Here is a 24276-nt window from a genome sequence, read left to right as displayed (position 1 = left end):
ATGTTCTCTGATGTGAATGAGGATGACCTTGGACTCAGGGGAAAGTTCAAGTTCATTGTTCAATCAATCAATCAGTGGAAATTACTGCTGAGGCACTAGTTTGAATAATAAGGCCGCTTCATATGGATCTCTTTTGTTTAACAAAGTTCAGTTTGTCAGTGTGCAGTGCCGGGAGACGCAAAAATTCACACTTCTCTTGTTTGTCTTTTCCAGTATTTAAAATAAGCGCATAATATATCCATAATGCAACTTTCATAAAGGAAGTTTTTTATGCAGGACTGTTGTGTTGTACAGGTTGTCGCTAATGAGTTGGTGTCTATCTTGTTTCAAAGCACTTACCAGCCTGAGAAGCAGCTAAATAGAGAAGAGGCAGGACTGAAAAATCTATACTTAGGATATACAGTTTACTCCATGTGTGCACACACAGCACTAATGTTCCCTCCCTCCACTAACAGTCAGACCCGACCAGAATGGGTCCAGACGTTGGAACACAAAGGCGGCTCTTTGGTGACTACCACAGAGCTTTTGATTTGGTTCTCTTTCTTCTAAAAATAGACTCCTGTTCATGCCCAGTGAGATACTGGTAAATCATTGGATTGTCCTCTTTGACAGAAATGCTTTATCTTCTAGAGAGGATGATTCAGCTTCATTTTGAAGCCGGCACGTGAAACAAAATCCACTTTTCTTTTCCGAGGCACAAGTACGAGATGTTTGCACAAACGGCATATCGTGTTGGTTAAACAGAAAGAGTTCATGGTTTCAGATTTGCTGGATCGCCGCGTGCTTTGATTTTTTCCCCACAGTAACCAGACGTTTAGTAAGTGTAATCCAGACAGAAATGACATAAAAACAGGCCTACATTCAAACTCCCCAAGAGGGCATATTTTCAGTCGCCACCTTTTATTATGTTCTTTTCCATACTGCCGTTTCTCTGTCTATAAAGGGCTCTAACTAGTGTTTACAACCTTCTGCAAATTACAGTGTTTCTGCCTTGTGTTACTTCAGCTGTAGCACGTTGGTGACCTCTGACAGAGGCTGCCAGGAGGATAATATACAGACGGAGATACAAAGTGGGGAAACAGTGGTTAAAGGCAGACGGGAACATTGCTCTCTAAAAAGTGTAGGATTTCAAACAAGCGCGGACACATAAAATAAAATCATAAAAATAGAAAAATGCTAAGTTTTACAGCGCACAGAGCTATAAGCCTAAAACAGACTCTGGATATGAAATGAGCGCTCGTCTTGTTTGAGCATCTCAGGACGAAACTTGCTGCCTGAGGCTGAAAATCCACATGTCCATGACAGAAGATGCACAAGCGAGTGCCAGAGAGAGCTGGTTTGCACGTTTACAGTGAAAACAGCTCAGCATTCTCAGAAAGGCTGAATGCAGTGAAAAGAGAAAAGCCGGAGGCAGGCATGAGCGGGCCTCATCGTCTGCTGCGGACACATCTGTTCGCTTCAGGGTAGGAGGCACGGGTGAAATTCCAGCTAATGTCAAACATGCCTCAAAACCCAAAACATTCCAATTATAGAAAAGGAATTTGTGTTGACAAGCACCTGTGGCTCTGTATTAAAGATGTTCGGTATTAAATAATGATAGTGGTAAGCTAAATCTGCTGGTGGTAACATTTCTGAAATGAATACGAGAGTATCCATCTACTTCATTGAGCTGTTTCACTGCTTGGTTTCTTCTGCCCTCTGGTCTGATTCATACGTCCATAAAGATAGAAAATTATTGGAGTAGCCTGAGCAATCAATTGGATTTATAGGCTCGGCATACTGTATTCACACTGCACATTCTGTAAGTCAAGCAGCAGACACGAGTATTTGGACAAAGCACTTTGCTCTCCACTGCTCCTCAGGTCCCGATTAGACCTGGGTGCCTACACAGCAGTTATCGACTGCACTCCCGGCATAAAAAAAAGCAGAATGGACCACAGCCCAAAGCCTAAAGCCTGAAGGAGCTGTGGGAGGATAAAGCAGGAAAGAAACAAATGCGCTATGAGAGAGAAATATCCAACCGGGAGGATACAAACAGAAACATATGGCTGTTTATTTGGACACACAAAGCACCAAACAAACGAAGAATGAAAAGTTAAAACAGGAAAGCAACAATTGGCGCGTTTCAAATCAACTGCCTGGAAAAAACGCTAAGTCATTGCAACAGAGGAGGATGCCAAGGCTGTAACTTACCGTCAGGAGTTCTTTCTGGAAGGACTTTCTCTCTTTGCTCTCTGTATTGTTGCAGTCCTCCTTCAGCCTCTCCAGCACGGATGCCACCCTCTCCGGCTCGCTGTCCAGCTCTGCGCGGCAGAAGTGCGTCAAGGGCAAGTTGACGTATCCAAGCGCGTCCGCGAACGCCCGCCAGTTGCCGATGTTTTCCATCAGTATAGTTCTTACAGAGGCATAGATGTACGTGAGGAACTTGCAGGGCTTCAGTATCTGCTCCAGCAACAGTGAAGTCGTAAGGTCGGGCCCGCTGAAGTAGATGGGCTTAACCTTCCCAACCACGAGCACATTCTTAGCGTGAACAAGTCCCATTCTGCCCTGGTAATATCCAATGTACCATTCCTTTGTCCACAACTGGCCCTTCAGCTTGATCTTCTCCTCACTCAACAGAGCCACAAAGTCGCCTTTTTTATACTCAAGCAAGTACTGATTTTTTGTTTGTCGGATGACAGTTTTGATCAATTTTCCAAACTTCAGGTTGTTTATTCTCCTGTCCTGGAAAACGGGGTATTTGGTGGCAATGGCGAGAGGAGACAAGACTATCTTGCCCACTTCCTTCTTCTTCAGGAATCGCCGCTGCACAGATGACTTTTGGCCTGTTTTGGGTGGTGGTGTTGGTGTCTGAACGCAAAACTGAGCCAGTATACAATCTTGGTCATCTTTGACCTGGATTCTCAACGTGAAATCTGAAACATCGTCTGTGTTGCGCGAGGCAATGATGTAGACGAGCCTGCTGACTTTGCCTAGTTTAACCTGGAAGCCCCGAACCACTCTGGCCTGATCACTGGCCTTTACCTCGTAGTTGGCCATATTGGAGTAAACTCCAACACGCAGATCTTGCGGTCTGGACAGCACAAACTGGTGTTTACCCCAGAGCTGCAGCGCAACTGGCGGCGCAGACTGTGCCTGTTTGCCAACCTCACTCACCAGTAGCGTCTTTGGGGCACATTCGTGGCCAAACATAGCCACAACTGTCTTGAAGGACGGGTGAATATGTTTAGGGCCGTACACTCCTAAGGTGATTTTTTTGACCACATGCTCCCAAACTGTGGAGTCTGGAGATAAGGACTGGGCCTGAGCCACGACGCACACATACATGCAGGGCTCAAGGTTATCCAGGCAAACCTGGACTGTGTCCCCGTACATGTACGCCTGAGGAATGGGAGTGTAAGGTCCTTCTTTACAATCACTCCGGACACACAAGACTTCAGTCGTCTGCCTGCTCTCCATTTTTACTACAACAGACACTTTCATCTCCAGGGTAACGGTGGTTTTGGTTTCCATGTTGCTGAGTTTAATCTCCACCACAGGACTGACGGTGGTGCAGCGGTCGTTGTTGAGCTCCAACGGTGGGTCTAGGAGAGCTTTAAGTGAGATCTGTTGTGTGTCCCCTGGGACCACGTGGCCCTCGGGTATGTGGATGCTGATGTTGGTATCCGGGAGTTGGACAGCACCTCCTGAGCTGTCCAACCGACAGACAATATTTGTCTCGACCGGCTGCGTTTGGCCCCAGCCTGGGTTTTGACCCAGTGAATCTAAATCATGGCAAGATCTGGCCAACTTGCGGTGGGTGAGCCATGCTGTCCGGAAATCCTCCCTGCTCTGGAACTGTTCTGGTGCGGGTGCTTTAAGACCCCCAAAGAAACCACTGGAGGTCTGAGGGGCATCGGACTGAGCCTGCAGGATAGAAAGTTCAGACAGACTGTAGGAACGTTTGCTTCTAAAAAAAGGGTTGTCCCTGCGCAATGTTTGCCCCATACCTACAGTGGGACTAAGAGGATTCAAATTAAAAATACCACTGCCAAAACCATTGATGTCAGAAGTGCTGCTGGTGGAGTTGGGCACTGACGGAGTGAGTGTATCAAATAGAAGGAGGTCGACTGATTTTTCGTTACTGTTCTGGTCGAGTGAGCTCTGAGGACCCCCGTTTAGGAAAGGGTTTGTAGCGGTATGGTTTGTTGCAAAAGGATTTCCGTTCTGGAAGGTGGTTGGTTTCAGAATCACTCCTGCCCACTCTCCTAGAAGGTCCATTTCTTTGGCTGCCTCCTCGTTACAGTCTCCCACAGTGTCGATCATCCCGCTGTCGCTGAAGGACGAATCTCTGTAGTTGATGGGCTCCACGTAAGCTGCAGGGATGTAACCCATCTCTGTGTTGTTGTGGGCGTACCACCACTCCCCTCCCGAAGAGTCCAGGACGTATAGGCGGTCCCCTTTGGAAAACTTTAGGGTGGTGAAGCTGGATGGGCAGTAGTCCTTGATTGCAACAACTTCCCGGGCAGTACCAAAGGAGGCAGTCGCATCCAGTCGTAAGGCACTGGGAGAAGGCACTGGAAAAGAAAGAATATTGTCAGTTAGATGTAAATAATTACCCTTCTTCTTGGCTGAATCAAAACAGTTTCCTGGTGTTTTACATTACTGTCACTAGAGAGGACCGCAATATGATTAAGACATGTATTGGGTTAGGGCATTGGGTCTATCTATGCAATGTTAATAAGACTTCTGCTTAAAAGGATGTCATCTCCATGGATATACTCTATCTTTACCTATCCAGTGCAGCAATGGGTTGTCACTACCAGATGCTTCAACTAAGTAGAGCACAGACATCGACTCGGTCTGTTTCGGCACAGACAAGAAAGGCTGCTCACTAATTCATGCTCCCGTGTTTCTGGCAGGGATAAACTGCACAAAACAGAATCTGCTTACTGTTCAGTTTCATCTGTGTAACTAGATGTAGCCCATTAGCAGATGTGCCGAGACCCTCCTGGGAATTTGCTTCAGTTAACGTTATCCAACCACCGTGAACACATGTACACTGATTATTCATGTAGTTTACATCTCTCTTCTACTATATCTTTTACATTTTTGTGCACCTTGTCTACAATGCAGATGTATAAACTGACATTTATAACCGCTACCATCCGATTTTGATGTAAATGTTACACCAAGCCGCACCACGCTGTCAAAACATAAAATACACGAAATATCCTGATTTTATTGCCACAAGCCGATTGAGGAAACAAGTTTTCAGGGACCTTTAGGAACTACAGTCTCTTTGTTCCTGTTGAACGCATTCCGGTTTGAGCGGCTTACCTTTGACATCAGTGAGGCTGGCTTCGGACACCCCATCGCTGAGGTCGATAAGCGTCCCCTCGGACTTGCAGCGAGGGAGAGAAGTGTTGTTGTTGTTGGTGGCTCTGATTCGATGGGCGGCCATTTTTTGGACCCGTCACCAAGCGCACCAGTGGGTGTGTTCAGGCTACTATGTCCTTTTAGCAAGTGGCAAAGTCGGACGTCAACAGCCTCCCATGATCTCTGCAAGACACAGAAAATACTTCATGCAGCTTCCTTTGAGAAACATCATAATCTGTTTATTAAATGTGTTTTCTTTCTAATGCTTCGTGCTGCAAGTGGGATTTTCAACCCAGTTTGCTTTTCCCTTTTTTAATGCGCTCCAAAACAACATAAACTAGCCTATAAACACCAGTGTTTACAGGCACATCCACTATAAACATCAGCATAAATTAAGATTAAAGCCTTCTGAATAACTTTGTTTCTCCAGCATCCCCTCGGGGGTTACGATCTCTACAGAATTGGACTAGCAGGAGAATTAGAAAATCATTAAACGGAATAGCGAATTAAACAGTTGTTTTGGCTGTGTGGCTTTTACGAATACAGATGTCTGATTAATCTTCACAGATATCAGTTTATTTATTCAGGCAAATTTACCCCTAGCTGATAAATAATTTCTGTAATGATTATCACACTGGTAGATTGAGTGGAAAATCAATAGTAGCAGTCTGTGAAGTATTGGAGTTTTTCAAAATATGCGCCGAAATAAGCTATGATGAAGGGAATCATTATCAGCGTCTCTTCAAGACTGATGTTAACCAGTTAAAGGTCCAGACTGGTGATGTTGTATATTTTCTTGACAGTCAATATCAAACGAACAGACGAAAGCAAATCTAAATCTAAAGTTCATCAAACTGAGATTAACATTTGTTAAGGCGATGTTTTCAGTGGTGGATTAGTCCGCATTTGGTGTTCCCCCCCCCCCGGGCACCTCCAAGGCATGAAAATTCTTAAAAATAATTGATTTCCGCTTCCTCAAAAGAGGCCTTTTCTCGCCTGTAGTCACGAGTTAAAACATGTTTTACCGCGATCTGATTTGTGCAAAAACTGGCTGCTAAATCCAGACTTTTTACCTTGTATAAAATAAATCTATGGGACTTAAATTAGTCCTTCAATCAATCGATCCATCCATCATCAATGTACACGTTTGTGACACGTTTAATGAGTTAGGAGTCATTAATATTAGATTTATCAAACCAACCATAGCAAAGTCCCCAAAACTTTGCAATGGAAATAAATTATCTTGACCATGAGACATAAGAAGCAGCAAATACTCAAAATTTAGGAGCTGGAACCGTCAACTGTTCGGATTGGTTGGTGTTGGACACTTCATGTCAAGTTTTGGATGATATCCAGGTCCCTCACAGTTGCATAAATGGATATTCAAACCACCGCAGACAATGTTAACACACGGCTCAACAAATGCGAGCAATAGATGTGGGTCAGTGGAACACAGCAGCTTGAGAGATACCAGGCTTTTTACTTTGATCCATAATTCATAACAGCGTGAGCTCGTGGGTGACACTGTTCGCGGGGAGTAAGAGGCTGAAGATAGTTTACTACTGACACATTTCTACAGCAGCCAGGCATTCAGCTCTGCCAGCAAATTCCAACACTGCTCTCCTTTATTCTATCTATTGATAATTTATAATCTGATACCTGCTGATGAAGTTTTAATCAATGTAGTAAGAGATACTGACATTGGAGAATGCTCCTGGTTTGGGCTGACATTCTCAATTGATGTGTCCTACTGAATTTGGCAATCCCTTCCTCATTGGTCGTCTCATGATCTCGATATTTGTGGTTTTTGGAGACACTGTCATGAAATGTAGTATAGACATTTATGTTCTCCCTTTCCCTGCAGAATATCTTAGTTAAGACTGTTCCACTATCAGATGACCATCTTTGGCTAGGAAACAATCTATTTAAAGACAGATCATAACATTACGGATGATCATTCTTGTTTCAAAGCTTTTACTGACTTTACTGAATCTTCTGAGCACCACATTGTCACAAACTTCTTCTGTGATACCAGTGCACACTAAAAACAGCCACATGTTGTTAAGCACAAACGATCCAAATCATTACGGCCGCTACCAGTTGAAAGTAAATATCTTGTCTCAATGATGCATGTCGAGTTCTGGGATACATTACGAGGCAGATTTCTTCAATGTGCTCAAGACATGGGCCGGTTTAAAGACTTGAGAAACTCCAACAGCAGCACCAATAGAAAATTACTGTGGAAAAACAAGTGGGTTGGAGCATCTCTAGTCTCGTCTAGGGTCCAAATTTCAATTTACAACACAAAAGATCTGCTGTTTTCAGGCAACATTATGTGAAGTCCAAGTCTTGGCAAGTCAGGCTAACCCTAACCCTAACCCTAAGGCCCAACAGCTTCCAGACAGGGGTGATCATAATGTTCTGGCTTACGTACTTAAAACACCTGCATAATAATGACATCAGCCAGATGTCTTTGATCAAACTCTGGAATCTCATGTGGTCACTACATGAACACGCAGAGTCATGTAGTGAATGACCGAAAAAGAGAACAATGTGACGCTGGAGTTACAGTCAGTGAAGTTGTTCCTGCTGCTGCAAATAAAACATTCACACCAAAGCTGACTGAGGTAGAAAAGAGCACTGAGGCTGAAACTGGCATCCGCTCTGCTTTGTGTTCTGCATATAATCGTTTGATTTCAGCTCCAAAACAAGAAGTCATCCGTGGTACGACTTCCCCCTGTCTCGTGTTGACATTTAGGCCTTCGGGGGAATTATTGCGTTACGCTTTTAAAACAGTTAACAGCCCATTTACTGAAGCTGAATTATTATTTTGGTATATAAAAGCTGCGGCATCAGCTACTTCACAGTATATGACTCTCTATAAACCCACATGCAAAGTGGCCGAGCCTCTTTAGACGGGACAGAACAAACCCCCATTGTCTGATATCAGCGTATGATGAATCTGCATCCACTTATAGGCTGGCAGAGAAATATACGGTGCAGCAATGTGCAGAGGTAGAAGCTTCACGGGTTGGACATGCATGTGTAATTACGTTTTTGAAGTTGAACAAGAAAGTTTGTTTTTGCACGTGTAGAGGTATATGACTCAGACATTAACTAAAACACAACTTTTTGTTAAACACCTGAGCATAACCAGTATATGACACACTTAACATGTTTACGTATTTAAAGGGGAACTACTGTTTTTTACAACCTGGACCTTGTTTCTGGCATAAAATATGTTCGTTTGCTCACCCATATAACTTTGGTGTAATTTGTATTCCTTCGGGAGATAATTAGATCAGCATATATCCATGTAGTGGAAGTGACTGGGGCACCGAAACGCAGCGTCCATCTCTAGGCACTCAGTATCTGACATCTTCCAGGTCAGATAACAGCTAACTCCGGACTCAGCGGGGAATAGCACTAGCGTACGATAACAAAATATTGGTGAAATCAAGGAGTTTCGCGGCAGATAATACGTTATTTAGAGGCTGCGTTTAATGCTCTGTCTCATTTATCAGCCCCAGCAAGCAACAGTTTTTTTTTTTTTTAAGAGAAAAAGCATCAACTGGTGTCTTGAGGAAAAGCTAGATGGTGGAGACCAAAAACAGAGGTTAAAAAAAATGCAGTTGTAAAAAAAAAAAAAAAAAAAAAAAAATGCTGTTTTCAGTCAGTTAACAAACCTTTTTAGTACTGAATTAAACCTTTACTCACACTTTGATATTCTGGATGTAATGAAGGGAGGTTATTCTTTAAGATCATAGCTTAATGAAGATTATTCCTCATGCATATTCAATTTAAAAGGTCTTTGCGCAGGTTGTCAGCATGTGCAATGATTTTAAATAAATTTCTCTGCTTTTCTCTACAGAACCAACAGACGCAACATACATGTCTGAATGTATTTATTTTTTCCTGGGTAAAGTAAGAGGGGCCTTTGGGTCCTTTGCATGAGCCTCTTTAGTTTTTCCACAGTCTAGGCCAAAAACCTCTGGTGAGACAAGAATCTGAGAAGAGCAGAAAGTGGCGGGAGCGTCAGATATTTTTCAGTTCTACTATTTCAGCTGAATTTTTGCTTGGAAAGACTCATCTACTTTTCATTTTCTTTCACAATAACCTCCTAATGTCCTTTACTTTTTATATTCCTACTGTGTCTGCGGTTTTTCCACCTCAAATAAAACACCATTAACTCCTCTAGCTTTCATAAAATGTGCTGTACGAACAGTTTGATAAAAAGAATCCACAGCTGGCTGCTTTGATCAAAAATCAGCAGTATCACGTTCAATAATCCTTGTTAATCTGACCCCTCAAGCGATTCTGCCACTGTGAACTCAGTCCTGATGTTTTATCAAGCTCTGCAAGACAGCGTGGCGTCTGGATCGCATCTCTTTGAAGCGGGGGGAGGCAAGGGGATGTGCAGGGGTGAGGTGAGGTCAAATGTAAACTCTGGGTGGTCTACAGCGGCAGCAGATCTCCAAACCTCAGCCTGACCAGCCTGCACCGTTTAACTCAGAACAATGGTGGGTGTAGTTCTCCTGGCACGTAAATCTGAGAGAGCACAACAACAAGAAAACTCTGTCATGCAAATCACCACATGTTGCCTGGTAATAAGGCGCTTGGAGAGGCAATAATGAGGATCAGCCAGCCTCTGGTAGCGGGCGTGTCAAAAACTCTCCCTCTAGGCTCTGATAATAACATTTCTTCAGAGTTTAACTGCTCGGCCGTTAGCCCAGTCTTTCATAACGTGTGGAGTGAACAGTTGGCGCAATTTCATGTGTCTCTGAAGACGGTTGTGTCAAGAAGAAAATCGACTGATGCTGGCACTTTCCACAGAACCACAGATGCAAGATAACTGAAGATAATCTCAGCAACTATTAGTATGATGTCTTTCTGTTATATAAGATTGTATGTAATGAACTAGAGTCTGATTATTTCTGACAGACAGCTATGTCCTCTGTAAATCACCCCCATTATCCTACAATTTGTCTGGCCCTCTTGCCAAGGTGCCACTAATGAGCTCCATTACACGTCAACCTACAAATAAAACAACCGTTCACCACCCCATCATACCTATTTAGAAAGTATTTCAATAGTATCTGCGAATAACATAACGGAAATTGGTACAAATGAATGATTTGGCATCAAATGAAATGGAAATGAGTTGCTATGTTTGGAATCAAAAACCCAAATTGTACTTCAACCAAAAAATAAGTAAGTTGTAGTGTTGTGTAGTGGAGCTGAAAAAAGATCCAACTATGCTACAAGTATATACGTGACTAGAATGGACGAGCAAGACTACTAAAGCTGGACACCTTGATTTAACACCATAGACTGTATATAAATATGGACAATGCGTCCCCACTTCCTTGCGTTGCTGATGCTGATGCTATTTACCCGAGGATACGAGCGACGCCATATCGCCAGCTTGGAGTCAGAGTCTGCTCAATGGAGTCACACAGAACTGCTTTATTGATGACCCCGCCCACATTCCCTTGCGTTTTCATTTAATCAATACTGCGCTCTGCTCTACCTCCACCAGTTTGAAGGAAATGTTGGATTATACACTGTACTTATTTATTTATTTATTTCCCAACTCTCACAGTCCTACAGGACCGCTTTCTGGAGCGGTCAGCATAGCAACTGGTAATCATCATGATGTCACAACCTGTTTCTATGGCGTCTTATAATTAACTGACAGTTGAGTATACATCAGGATTATATCAACAACTTAAAATGACAGAAACTATCCTTAAAAAAAAATATTTATCATGTATTTTAGTGTTTTAGTTTGGACCAAAACCCGCCCACTAGCATGGAAGGGGTGGAGCTTATGACCTATACTGCAGCCAGCCACCAGGGGGAGCTCTACCTGCTTTGGCTATGTGAAGGACCTACTCCCTGTCCAGACAATTCATTATATAAATACTGTATGAGTTCCAGTGCAAATCACTCCAAAAGTCACCAGTACACACCAGAAAGTTTTAACAGTTCAAACTGTTCAGCTGTTGGCGTTAGCAAGATGGTGCATGCCTTTAAATTACCTCACCAGTTTTAAAATAAAACCTTTTACTCCTGCCGTCAAATATGCACTTGATGACAAATTACTAATATTAGTCAAATTATCTTCAGCCAACTTCCAAGTTTTGATCAGTGTATAAGTCCATGAGAGGCAAGACAGTTCACATTAGAGAAGGACAAAACTTGCAGGGCACTTGGGTAGATTTAAATAAATAACACACTCATTGCAGAAAATAAATTAAGGCAGGCACATTAGCTTAGGGACTAGTGGAGTCCAATACGCAGCCCACACCCTTCTCAACTCATACTTAAGGGACTCTAGGGAAATTCTGTCACTAACAACAACATCAATACACCAGTATTACCGTGGAGGACGCGGAAGTGCCACAAACCTATTTTAAGATGTATTAAGACTGAGACTCCTGGAGCTCACGTGGCAATGAAAAAGCAATTCCCAGCTTGGCATATGCTCCAAACACCTTCCAATGTCAATTTCTGTCAACGGATAGCTTGTAAAATACAAGAAGGGTAATAATACACAGTGTGAAATTATTATTGTATTCAATTTTTTTTATGCACGCATGCAACGCGGCAAGAGACCATGAAATGTTAATGAAATTCGGCGAGTTGTTGTCATGATAGGAGAAAAATAAAACCTTGGTGATAAGAAGTGGGCGGGTAGCAGGTTGAACTAATCTCAACTTCGAGGCAAAGACCAAGCGGAGCAATTAATAGAGTTGATTGATATATGGCACCAATGGAGAGTTCCCCAAACGTTTACCACAAGGAAACATCACCCACAACTCTGGTTCCTACTACCGTGCTGATAGCGGCTGTTGGAGCATCGTGTAAACCTGGATATTATATAGAGCAATCGTGGCAACATGAGCTAGCTTTGTCCATACACTAGCAATATTTTTTGTGCAACAAGCGGATCACATATGTGAATGGGTCTAAAGGGTTGGTTTTCACCTTATTTCTCACCCTAGTGAAAAATCCTGAAACAAGGAATTTGAAAAACTGCATTGATGTATCTGTGAATGTTGTCAGTCACCCAGGCAATGGTGTATCCAGATAAAACAAGGTGAAAGAAGGGCAACTGGATTCATCCAAGAAGCTTTTTCCATTTCTAAAGTAGTGACGCAAGTTTTTGATGGAAAACACCCACAGATGTTTGTATCTATCTATCTACTTGTATAAAACATCTTCAAGAAACCCAACAAGTCCAGCTGCCCTGGTTGCAGCTGTTTTTTTTGGACTGCACTGAAGTTTTTGTGCCTCGTGTCCGTCAAGAATGAGAATGTAACAACAATGGTGCTTTAATTTAAATGAGAAAGACCTGAAGTTGTTTTAATCTGCTTTCTGTCCTTTTGGTGACGGTGGTGCTTTAAAGTTAATAAATAAGTATAACGTTTATTTTAAACTCCAAATGTTTCCAGTGTCAAAGGTTAAGGCCACTGCGACCCCAGTTCCCCGCCTTGTGAACTTGATATCTCAGGAACGTCTTGAAGGAATTTCACTCCGTCTGGCACAAACTTTCACTTGGACTACTTCTTTGGGTGGTCAAAGGTCTTCAACCCCGCCTTATCAACTCTTCATATTTCCATGACCACTAATGGTCCAAAAAAGACTCATTATCCCTTTAACTACTGTTTGCCTTCTGGCTTTAAAACTCAAGCACATAAACGACACATCTACAGGGACAGAAGCAATAATCTCTAAATTATTTACACAGGACATTTAACAGGCTCCAGATCGTTCAATAAACTCCGGTGCGGTGCACGGCGAGCCGCGAGGAGATAATTTGGTCGCGTTTGCTGCCTTTCTCTGTTTAATGGTACAAATCCACTGACTGGTCCAGTTAAAGCTCAGCCAGCCTCAGGCATCGTCGGCTTGTCTGTCCTTCAAACTGTCTGTAGCAGAAGGAAGAGGAGGAGGAGGAAGAGGGAGGCCCTGCTGTGTTACCTGCTCCTCCAGTCTAATAGGATTCTCCTAATGCAAACCAAAGCTATGAATATAAAATCATAATCGTGTCTGTCATTCTCTAGCCTCTGCTCTCGTTCCCCGTCTGGGCTGTGAGGTGATAACTGTCAGTGGGGCACCAGTAGCAGCAGTGAGTTGACCCTGCTGAGGCACCACACAGCGATTTCCACACTTGGATTCACTAGAGCAGCCGTGGGAGAGCGACTCAGCTTTTTGAAAAAAAAGACACTTGGCCTTTCCTTCACGCTCCCCGCAGAGGAAGTTCTCTACGAGGCTGTCATCCGTGCCACTCCTTTTATTCAGCAGTGCATTTCCTGTGGGGTGGATGTCCCCGAGGAAAAGGCTGGTGCCAAATGGTTTTTATTGCAGATTCATGGGGAAAAGACAAAGTGTCTTTAAACAGCTGATAGGGCACAGCAGCCGCTTTCCTTCATCTAAGAAACCCCAGTTTCTTATAGTTTATAAATAATGCCTTCTCACTATGGGCCTGGGTTATGAAGTACATCTTCAGTTTTAGTTTTTCTTTCCTGACTAAGACTTTAAAGGTGTTTAAACCGATGGCAAAGGACCAAAAGGTTATTAAAACAACTTATTTAAGCGGCGAGCTACAGGTAGTGAGTTAGGTTTGGGTTTTTCTTAGTAAACTCATGGATCCTGCAAAAAACCTGAACATTGCCTTAAGGAAATTTTACATTTAAATCTGCTCACTGGAACAGACTCAGCCAACAATGGCATAAAATTACAACTAAAATCCACCTGAAAGTTCTAACAAGTGTCAATTGTCAGTTTCGGTTGTTTCTTAAAGTAACGTGGCTGTTTGCCGGCGCTTCTTAGCCAAAAGCACCTGACAAGTACATGACTGGAGTCTACTGCCCCGTTTGTTTTGGGTCACAGTCGAAGACTTCCTGATTAAAGCAGTAAATTAAAGAAAAAAGAAAAAAAAAGAGAGAACTGACTTTGGCAACTTGTTAATTAAACACAGTGTTATGCTGAGCTAAATGCTAACAAGCCAACCAATAACAATCCAGACTGTGACAAGATGCTTTACAGAGGACCAAGCCTGAAACCCAAAGAGCATGAACTAATGGTGCTTTCACACTTGGTGCAACAAAAACAACAACTTGGTCAACTTTCCCAGCGACATTTTTGCCGAGTTGCGGTTGGAGTGTCATTCAAATGCTTGGGCACGTTATTGACGCGTCACCGTACCAGTAAAGCGACAAAAAAAAGTTAAGTTGCGTGTTTCGCCCGACACATAGCGCCAAGTGTTATTCCGTCAGCTTGTGGCTTCATATCACTGTCTTCCATTGAAAGTGTATTGTAGCTCGTCGCTCTCACAGCCAGTATATACCCAACGCTGGCAAGAAAAACTTGATTTTAACAGGAGGAAACCTTAAATTGAACCCAGCTCATAAAGTGAGAAAGTACAGATGCATCATTCAAGTGTTCCCATTTTTAGATGAAACGTTTTTATTGTGTATTTGAACATAACCTAAAGTATTTTCCAGTATCAGATAACATCATTAAATACTGTACTTTCAGTGTTTCGTACCCGTGATTAGATAGTTTTGCTTTGGATCAGATGTTGCGTCTTAAATCAGGCACTGCTTTCATACTTGTGCTGACGTTAAAAGCAGAGTACACTGTGTGTATCTGCAGAGACGCAGTGGATCAGCATTAAATGAAGCCATTAACTGTACAAGGTCAAAGACATGACAGCGAAGCAATAAAAGCATCCAAATAACTGGCTCTGTATTAGCCCTCGGCGCTGGCCTGGGAGTTTAAAGACGACTGCTCCTAAGCAGGAAGTGGCTGAGGAGGAAATGCCTTTGTGATGAGAGGCGGCCAGATCTCTGCTGACTCTCCCTGCCTGCTACATTTCCTTCAAAGCGCCGCCTTCGATACGTTGTTCTTATCTGCTCAAGGATGCTTCAAACTCAACAACAAAGATTTAAAAGCTCCAACAAAAGCCGCCACGTATATAGGGTGAACCGCAGCGACATTCAGAGCTTAATATCAGGATGTTTTCTGATTTCAAAATGATAACGACAAAGCGATTTCTTGCAGAGTTACACTGATCCCAGCGCTGCATCACACTCAAGCCAACTAACACGAGTCGCCTGGGTTCGTTTCCAGCAGCCGATGAATGCTGGCTGCCAAACAGGCTCAAAGACCTCGAATTAGCTGCTGCATTTGTGACATAATCAGAGAAACCCAGATGCCGTGTTCTCACTCAGCAGCGCAGCGAGAGATGTAAGAATACAAACAGTGTCATACTGAGTCAACACTGCTGAGGCCTCGAGTGTTCGGGAACAAAGCTCCAGTATATCATGTCCCGCTGAGAGGCGGAGCCACGCTGCAGAGTACACACAACTGTGCATCGAGAGAGTCACGCTTCACCGTCACAACTACACCTACAAAATGTTTAACAGCGGGGTGGCAGCTAAATAGTCCATTAGAGTCATCTGTAACTCCTTTGACACATTTATATTGCGCGTGTTGTTGAAAAATTTAAAATACTGGAACATTTTGCAGTTCAAGAAATAAAATTGGGGTCCTGAAAGAAAAATCAGTGAAGCTTAAGGGTCAATTTCGGATAAAGTGCTGAGTGAAGTTGTTAAAGTGTTTGAGGAGTCTTACGTGACAGCTGAAATACCAGGGTCAAGGTTTTACCACTGAAATCAGTTGAAATGTTCTGCATTTGGGTGTTGAATCATCATGTTGGGCTACAGCAAGAGTCGCTGACACATGCTGGGCCAAAGCAAGGAGGACGAAAAGTTAAAAATGTAATCAATACTTAAATAAATACTGTTAACTTGCTGGTTTTCACGCTCGTTATTAGATATTCTTGGTTTGAGTCACAGGTTGCGTTAAATCAGGCGCTACATTCCTACTTGTGTGTATCTGCACAGTGACGCAGTGGATCAGCATTAATGAAGCCATTAACTATACAAGGTCAAAGACACGACAACGAAGCAATAAAAGCATCCAAATAACTGGCTCTGTATTAGCCCTCAGCGCTGGCCGGGCCTCTGCTGGGACTTTAAAAAGACGACTGCTCCAATCGCTATGTTGGGCTACAGCAAGAGTCGCTGACACGTGTTGGGACAACGTAAGGAGAACAAACTTAAATATGAGTAACTGCAAAGAGAGAGTCAGGCATAAGACAAAGAAACAATAGAGAAGAGTGCTCAAACCCTTGCCATATATAGTCTCATATGCTCAACGCAACAAGGCGCATCTGAGGCTAGCAAGCAGTCAGAGTAGCTAGCTATGTCGTTAGCATGTTGGTTGGCGATCGTTTCAGTCTTTGAAGGAAAGTCTGTAAATAAAGGTGAACACAAATGTTTCTTTAACTAACAACACTGCTAGTAGTGCATTTCTAGAAACTTGACTGGTTGAAGCACAGTGGTTTGGCCACAAGCACATAGGTTGAATATTGGTAGAATGGATTGTTGTTAGCTGTGATCTTCCAGTCTCACTGGAATCCAGTTGCGTGGTAATCACACTACATCTCCGATTTGGAAATGGTTTCAATTTTCTACGGTTTGAAAAGGTAACATCCCACGAAGTCTACAGACAGCCAAAACTGCTAGCAAAAGCATTGGCAACCAAACTCGCCAACAAGCCCAGCAGCAGTCACTCTGCCTCCACTTTCCTCTGACATGAACCAGAGTAGTAGATCTTTGACACTTCTACTGTAAGTTTTTTCCTAATTTGCTGTATATATTTTATTTATTATAATGTGACACGGAAAAATAAATACCACTGCGAGCACCAGTGCAGGATGACTAAAAAGTGATCCAAAATTAAGTGACAGTTCAAAACAACATTAACTTTAATTAGACTTCAGTCTGAAAACTTAAACCCTGAACTTTAATTTAAATGTTTCTCTGGGGCGTTTTCAATGTAAACAAACACACAGCAACACCAAAACTCACCGTGAGGTATTCTCAATGTGTGTGTGATAATTACCCATGCCAACTGCTATGGGATAAATACTGTAATATTATAGCTAATGATATGGCCCAGAGCCTCTACTGACACTGAGAATAGCTTGTTTTATCCCAAAAAAAAGTTTACTATCAGTTTCCACAACAAGAGCAATTTCAAGAAGTAGAGAACCCCAGTGCCTACAGCTAGTTCTACTAAAGCTGACAAAAAGGTCAAACGATCACACCTTAGAGCTGCAAAGGACAGCTACCACCTAGAACCAATATTAAGACAGAAGAAGGACATTTTTTACAAGCCTATTCTAAAAAGAGCAAAGGAAAGAAAGCATGGGTGTAAAGGAGAGAGAGCAGATAAGATGACTGTGCCTGTAACAATAAATAAACCACCAGTACAGGCTCCATTACATTTACACACTATCATTCAAGCATCAGACGCCAGACAGAAGTAAAAACATGATCCCTGCTTCCTGGCGGGTGAATATTAGTCTCGTCTGATTTGCCTACTCTGGAAAGAGGGATAAGATAAGGTATTTTTATCCTAAATTAGTATCGAAAACACAGTAGTTCCAGGAACTATTCCACCAACAAAAGGTTAAATGTGTAAAAAAAAATAATCATTTCATCTGACGTGCCTGCACAGAGACTTCCTGATTCACGTGCTCTTTCTCATGAAACATATTCAAATCTCACTTTTCTCTCTGGAAACTCCTTCTCGTCCGAGGACCGCGCGGCGTGAGGTCCACCTGCATGATCTGAGATGAACCGACAAACATGCCGGCCAAGTATTTTCAGTTCAGTTTGTTTTAGCAGGACACAGTCAGTGTTTGTTGAATTACAGACTCTCCCCAGAGACGACCAGAGGCAGTAAACCGTGCATGTTAAAAACTTTTAGGCTGCAAACACCTCAGGCTCCGTCAGTGACGGGTCCATTTATTTAAGTACATATTTACTCATGGTAGATACACTGCATTTCTGCAGCCAGACATGTCTCCTGCATGATTATTCGTCAGAGCGGCAGCAGCTGCAATCATCATTCATTCTTTTACTTAACAACATAAACACACCAAGGTGGAGACGGGCTGCAGGGATAAAGTGAGGAGGAATGTGAGGAATGCAGAGCTCCAAATGAAATCATCCATTATTCAAGCGAAAGAGGAGTGAAAAAAAAAAATAAGGAGGGTGGGGTGGGGTGGGGGCGGGGGGCGTATCATTCTTCTGACGACAAAGGGGGGAGGTTGGAGATCATGTTGAGCTGTCATTCTGGGGCTTTATCAGAAAATTCATTGGGCTGCTTTCAGTGTTGCCAGTCTTGTCACGAACCCGAAAACAATGGCATCGCACACACCCCCTGCCACAACACATACACACTTCACTCGTTTGCTTTGTCCGACAAGACTGAAGCCGTGTGACGCACCACGGTTTATCCCGCTTACGTGTTTGATTCCTACTATATCCTGTTTAATGGCCTGCAAACATCCCCCATGTCCACTGATACGCGACTCACAAAATGCTTTGTTGGCTTTTTCCATGCTGCTACTGTGGGAAATGATATTTTGTTTGGTTGATGAGAAGAGATGCCAGATATCAGCCTGTTGAAGACTAGTCAGCACAGAGATGTCAAATACATGAGTCATTTATAAACACTGCATCCGTTATATAGTTTGAAACCAAGTTTTATTTTCAAGCTGAGTAGCTGATATCATAGTAGGGCTGGGTACTGGTTTCCTGAACTGATTCAATTGTGATTCACAGAGCTCCTGATTCGATTTATTTAGAGATATATCACTTTTCAAACTGTTTGACTTAGTTGTGAAAGAGATTTTCACAAAATTAATGTCACTGGTTCCAGACATATGTGGTATTTCTGCAGTATTTTCCTTCTAGTTTAACATCTTGCATATGTCTTTGTTTCTGTGCAGCTCTTCTCCGTCGTCTGACTGTTCAGTTCAAGTATTTGAATTTCAGGAAATAACAGAAAAATGGAGCTTTAGCAGTGAGCATGGCATCTGGTGTTTATCGCTGTTTTGTGATTTATGTACCAATGTTCTGTTGGGCCGACTATCTAGGCTATGTGTAGACACAACATTTATGTACATTCACTAGAAAATGATGTCTCATGCTCCCTGAACCACTCTTTCACAATCTGAGACCCATGAATCCTGACATTGTCCTCTTGGAATATGCCTGTGAACATCAGGGAAGAAAAACTCCATTGATGGAATAACCTGGTCATTCAGTATATTCAGGTAGTCAGCTGACCTCATTCTTTGGACACATAATGTTGCTGAACCAAGACCTGAGCAACTGCAGCAACCCCAGATCATAGCACTGCCCCCACAGGCTTGTACAGGCATGATGGGTGCATCACTTCATCTGCCTCTCTTCTTACCCTGATGGTTCTCCACTATCCTTCCAGTTTTTAATAATGCGTTGGACAGTTCTTAACCCAGTTTTAGTAGTTTCTACAATCTCCTTAGATGTTTTCTCTGCTTGATGCATGCCAATGATTTGACCCTTCTCAAACAGACTAAACTAACATCTTTTCCACGACCACTGGATGTGTCTTTAGACATGGTTGTTTAAGAAATGAGAAGCTACTCATTGCATCAGTTGGGGTTAAATAACTTGTTGCCAGCTGAAAGATAATCACCCATGCAGTAATTATCCAATAGGAGGCTCCTACCTATTTGACTAGTTAAATCCAGGTGGTAACTTTTATTTTGGCCAGGCAGTATATAATGAGGAGGCACTGTTGGATGTGCGCTCTTTTAAAGACGCATACTGTAAACTGCTTGGTTGTATAATTATTGCCACAATAGTAGCCTGTGTGGCAGAGATAGACAGAGGTGTCGAGCTACTGAACACTGCTGCGCACGTCTTTCTTTTCAGATCAGGTAAACTTCTTGGTTATATAATTAAAAGGGTCAGGGTAACGTGTGATCACACTGCAAATCCCTGGAGTGTTTTGATATGTTTCTAGGAAGGAGGGGAAACAAACCCAGTTTCATAACAGGTGTGAAAGCACCCTTAAACAAGTCGGTGGGATCTTTATCGATCAAATTATTCAGGTATTTAACAAATATCAGGAAGCCGCCGACTTCCTTCATATTTCTTGGCCAAGTCAAGGCAACAACAGTTCCTCCTTCTCCATGCACCTCACATATTTGTGCCAGGAACAACCGCACTTTCGTCAGAACCCAACCAAAAGACAACAACAAATGCTATCATGCTGAAAAAACTGCTGCGGTTATGAACGCCAAACACAAATGCAGGAAGAGGGATGTTTACAGCAGGTCATGAAGCATGATACGGAAAATGCAAATAACCCTGATAAACGCTGCGTTTGCTTCCTGGGAGCAGGTAGCCATGACTCGCTGGTGGTACTGAATGCTCACATGACGTTCCAGCTGATTCCTAACCAGAAGGAAGGGGGAGGTTGGTAGGGAAAGACTCAGATGACTCACCCCTGGAATAATGGCTGGCTTCAGTCTCTGACAAGTAAAGCTGCCGAGGGTGGCCCTGGACCAAGGGTGGGACGGGGTGAGGGGGTGTGGTGGGAGATCGAGAACCAGCTGCCTGTCTGGTGCCAACAACAGCCATGCCCTCGCTGTCATAACTCATGCTGTAATCAGCTGGAACTGAGCTTCAGCGACACCGGGACACGCACGTTCACCCCTGGAGGGGAGGAGGTGAGGGGAGGGGGCGAGGGGGTGCGTTTATCTGCAATCACATGCATTCATTCACACAAAGAAATCCATTCAAGTCCAGCTGAAACACAAGATCAGGCCCTGGGTGATGGAAGGATGAAGTTATGCTTAGAGAGTGATAAAAGGTCTAGAAACTGTTTTCCACAAACAGACTTCAGCCACGTCAACATCAGTCACGCTCATGCTAATCTAATCTTCACCATAATCCACCATGGCACTGCTGCTAGTGTGTTTAGTGTGTGGTTATTACAAATATCTGAGTATAGGGACGACGGTCCACTCACAAATGGAGATAGGAGCTAATAATCTTAGCAGATAAAGTGGAAACAACCAGTCCTAGGGGAAACTAAATGTACCTACCACCTCTCAAGCTCACCAGATAACAAAGAAAATGTATAAACTAGCAACGGTTTAAAACTAATTTTAGAGTTTGAGCTAATATTTGATGTCAAGAACAAACTTTCATGCTGCACCAGACTTCCCAATCAAATTTGAATTTATTTTCATACTGTCAACGAATGAAAGGAAATCAGACTCAGTAATGTAAAACACTGTGCGCAGGAACATGGCGCTGTGGTCCTTCTTAGTATTCTGAGCAAACACTATTAAAGTCAGTGTAGGTTTCAAATGTGTTTTATACGTTTTGTTAAGTAGAAATGCATATGTAGCGGTTTTTAATTAAAATATGCACCAATTTTATTTGAAACGGGTCCAGACAGACAACAGGTGTGCGTGGAGAGCAAACAATGTACACACAATTCATTAAAATGTGTGAAACGTTTTTTGTTTTTGTTTTTTTTAATATTGTTGATTAACTTTATGGTTCATTAGGTACCCGAGTGAACACATTCTAATATAACAGTCATGCAGTAAATCTTAGCCTCATGAGGGTTCTAATATTCAGCGTGTGTTTAAATTATCTGAGAGAGCTGTTGATTCAACTGTGTTTTCATATTAAAGGCTGTGGTTTGTAGTACCATAGAACTGTTCCACTATTTTATCAAACCCATTTTGGTCAGTGGGCTAGGCTAAATAACGTGGCTTTTCCTAGTTTCCTAGATAAAGATAGCTCTTCCTAACTTCCTAGTCTCCCAGCTAAAAGTAGCTCTTCCTAACTTCCTAGTCTCCCAGCTAAAAGTAGCTCTTCTTAGCTTCCTAGCTGATTGTAGCTCTTTCTAGCTTCCTAACTAATAGTAGCTCTTCCTAGCTGCCCAGTGAATAATAGCTCGTCCTAGGTTCTTAGCCCCCTAGGCAAAAAACCTCTTCCAAGCTGATAGCAACTCTCCCTTGGTTCCCAGCAAATAGTAGCTCTTCCAAGCATCCAAACTCATACTATTCCTTCCTAGCTTCTTAGCTTACAGTAGCTCTTCCTAGCATCCTAGCTAATAGTAGCCCTTTTTAACTCCATAGCTCCTACTAGCTTTCTAGCATTCTAGCTAACAGTAGCTCCTCGTAGCTTCTTAGCTTCCTAGCTGATTGCTAGTTAAAATAAGCTCTTCCGAGCTCATAGTATCCCTTCCTAAATTCCTAGCTAACAGTAGTGCTTCCTAGCTTCTTAGTTTAGTAACTCTTCCTAGCATCCTAGCTAATAGTAGCTCTTCTTAACTTCCTAGCTCCTCCTAGCTTTCTAGCTAATAGTAGGTCCTCGCCTCATAGCTACTCAGAGGAAATGGCTATTTCCTTATTGGTTGTGGTCTGTGTGATGCATTCAAGGGCAGAATTTTAGTCCCGATACAGTCAACATGATTCTGCCTGGTTGTCCAACAAATCCTTCCAACAATTGTATTTATTTATTTATTTTGCAAGAGAAAGTCATAGACATAGTGGAGTTTCATTTATTTAAAAGAAAAGTTATCCGACTTTTTGCACGCAGAAGTAATTTCTTTCCTCCGTATCGGCTGAAACACACCCCATAATGAAATCCAAATGGAATCTCATATTGTGATAAGAATTATTTATGGCTACACCAGACTATCAACTTCTCTGATGGTTTACATAAGCTGTCAGTGTGATGAATAACTGACGTTCATAAAGTAAATGTCAACAAATTAGCGTGATTTAAAAAAAAAATAATAATAATAATAATAAAAACTCACACTGGATTGTGGAGGTTAAAAAATATGTAAGAAAAAAAAAATAATGTATAAAAAGAAAGAAACAAACAAATGATGCCTGTTTATGGCTCCTGAAGGTCACAGGGGCCACAATACTGGAAACTGTAGCTTATTATAAAACCAATGAAGGCTGATGGTGCCACTTGGAATCAGTGTTGAGTTTGATGCCATGGCAACCAGAGTCCCCCTACAGCCCCACTCCAGCTAACGGCATTAGCATACAGAGGGACCATCAGGTTGTAACAGCGCTGCAGCTCAACATCTGACATTTATTACGCCTCCGGCTGCCTTCTAAATGTGGATTTAAACTTTAACAAATGTTTCGGAAATAGTTTTGACAGTAATAATAATAAATAAATAAAGCGACAGAGCAAAAACAACCGTTACAGTAGTTTTTTTTCCAGCAGGTACGGTTCAGTTACACCCACAGACACTGGAAGGCTCCAACAAACAGGCAAAATAAGACCAATAAAAGCAAACTAGTAAAGTCTGGATGCATTGTGTGATCGATTAGGTAAACTAGTGCCGATTAACCGTCTTTTTTTATTTCCAGCACTGGAATAAAAGCACCGCTGGAGCGGATTTCCCCCCTCAGTGAAAAGTTGCAGCTTGCAAAAAAGAAAAAAGAAACTGTCGCTTCCAGATGGAGAAATAAAATCCCCCCTAAAAAATAAAACCAAGAGAATGAAGAGGAGGATGAAGACGAGGAGGAAGATGGCAGCTTACCTGGCGGAGAATAAGTCTTATTTTGTCCCATGAAGGAGAAGAAAAAAAAGCGATAAGAGCCGAGCAGGCGCCGATTCCGTCGAGCTCTCTCTCCCGGTGGCGGCGCTTGGATGAGTGTGTGTGTGTGTGTGAGAGAGAGAGAGAGAGCGGATCCACCGAGAGCTCCTGGAGGAAAGCAGCCGAGCTCCGTCTGATGTCACCGGGACAGGGAGGGGCCTCCCCGGGACACATTTCCATAGGGACGTGATGTCACTTCTACTGGTTCAGAGGAGACTTCAGCTGCAACAATGACCTCTGCAGATACCAGGAGCACATTTAAAATACTTCTGTCTGTCTTAATGACAGAATTAAACTATTTAATATCCATTAAAAATAATAATTTAACATGTGCATGGACAAAACTGCATTGCAATTAGT

The 24276-nt window shown here is 42.6% G+C and overlaps 1 protein-coding gene across 1 annotated transcript in view; it reads right to left on the bottom strand.

The window, feature by feature from the left end:
• Positions 1-24206, bottom strand: part of LOC311488415 (SH3 domain-binding protein 4) — a 40631-nt gene extending 16425 nt beyond the window's left edge. The window contains exons 1-3 of the mRNA XM_084545090.1: positions 23860-24206; positions 5320-5541; positions 2194-4556 (exon numbers count right to left, since the gene is read on the bottom strand). Coding sequence (XP_084401216.1) covers positions 2194-4556; positions 5320-5443 — 2487 coding nt within the window. The 5' untranslated portion in view covers positions 5444-5541; positions 23860-24206. The remainder of the gene's footprint in view (positions 1-2193; positions 4557-5319; positions 5542-23859) is intronic.
• Positions 24207-24276: the final 70 nt, after the last annotated feature.

The sequence above is a fragment of the Chelon labrosus genome (assembly GCF_963514085.1).
Source record: "Chelon labrosus genome assembly, chromosome: 5".
Lineage (NCBI taxonomy): Eukaryota > Metazoa > Chordata > Actinopteri > Mugiliformes > Mugilidae > Chelon > Chelon labrosus.
The sequence above is the reverse complement of the archived record's forward strand: the minus strand, read 5'-3'. Positions and strand labels throughout refer to the sequence as shown.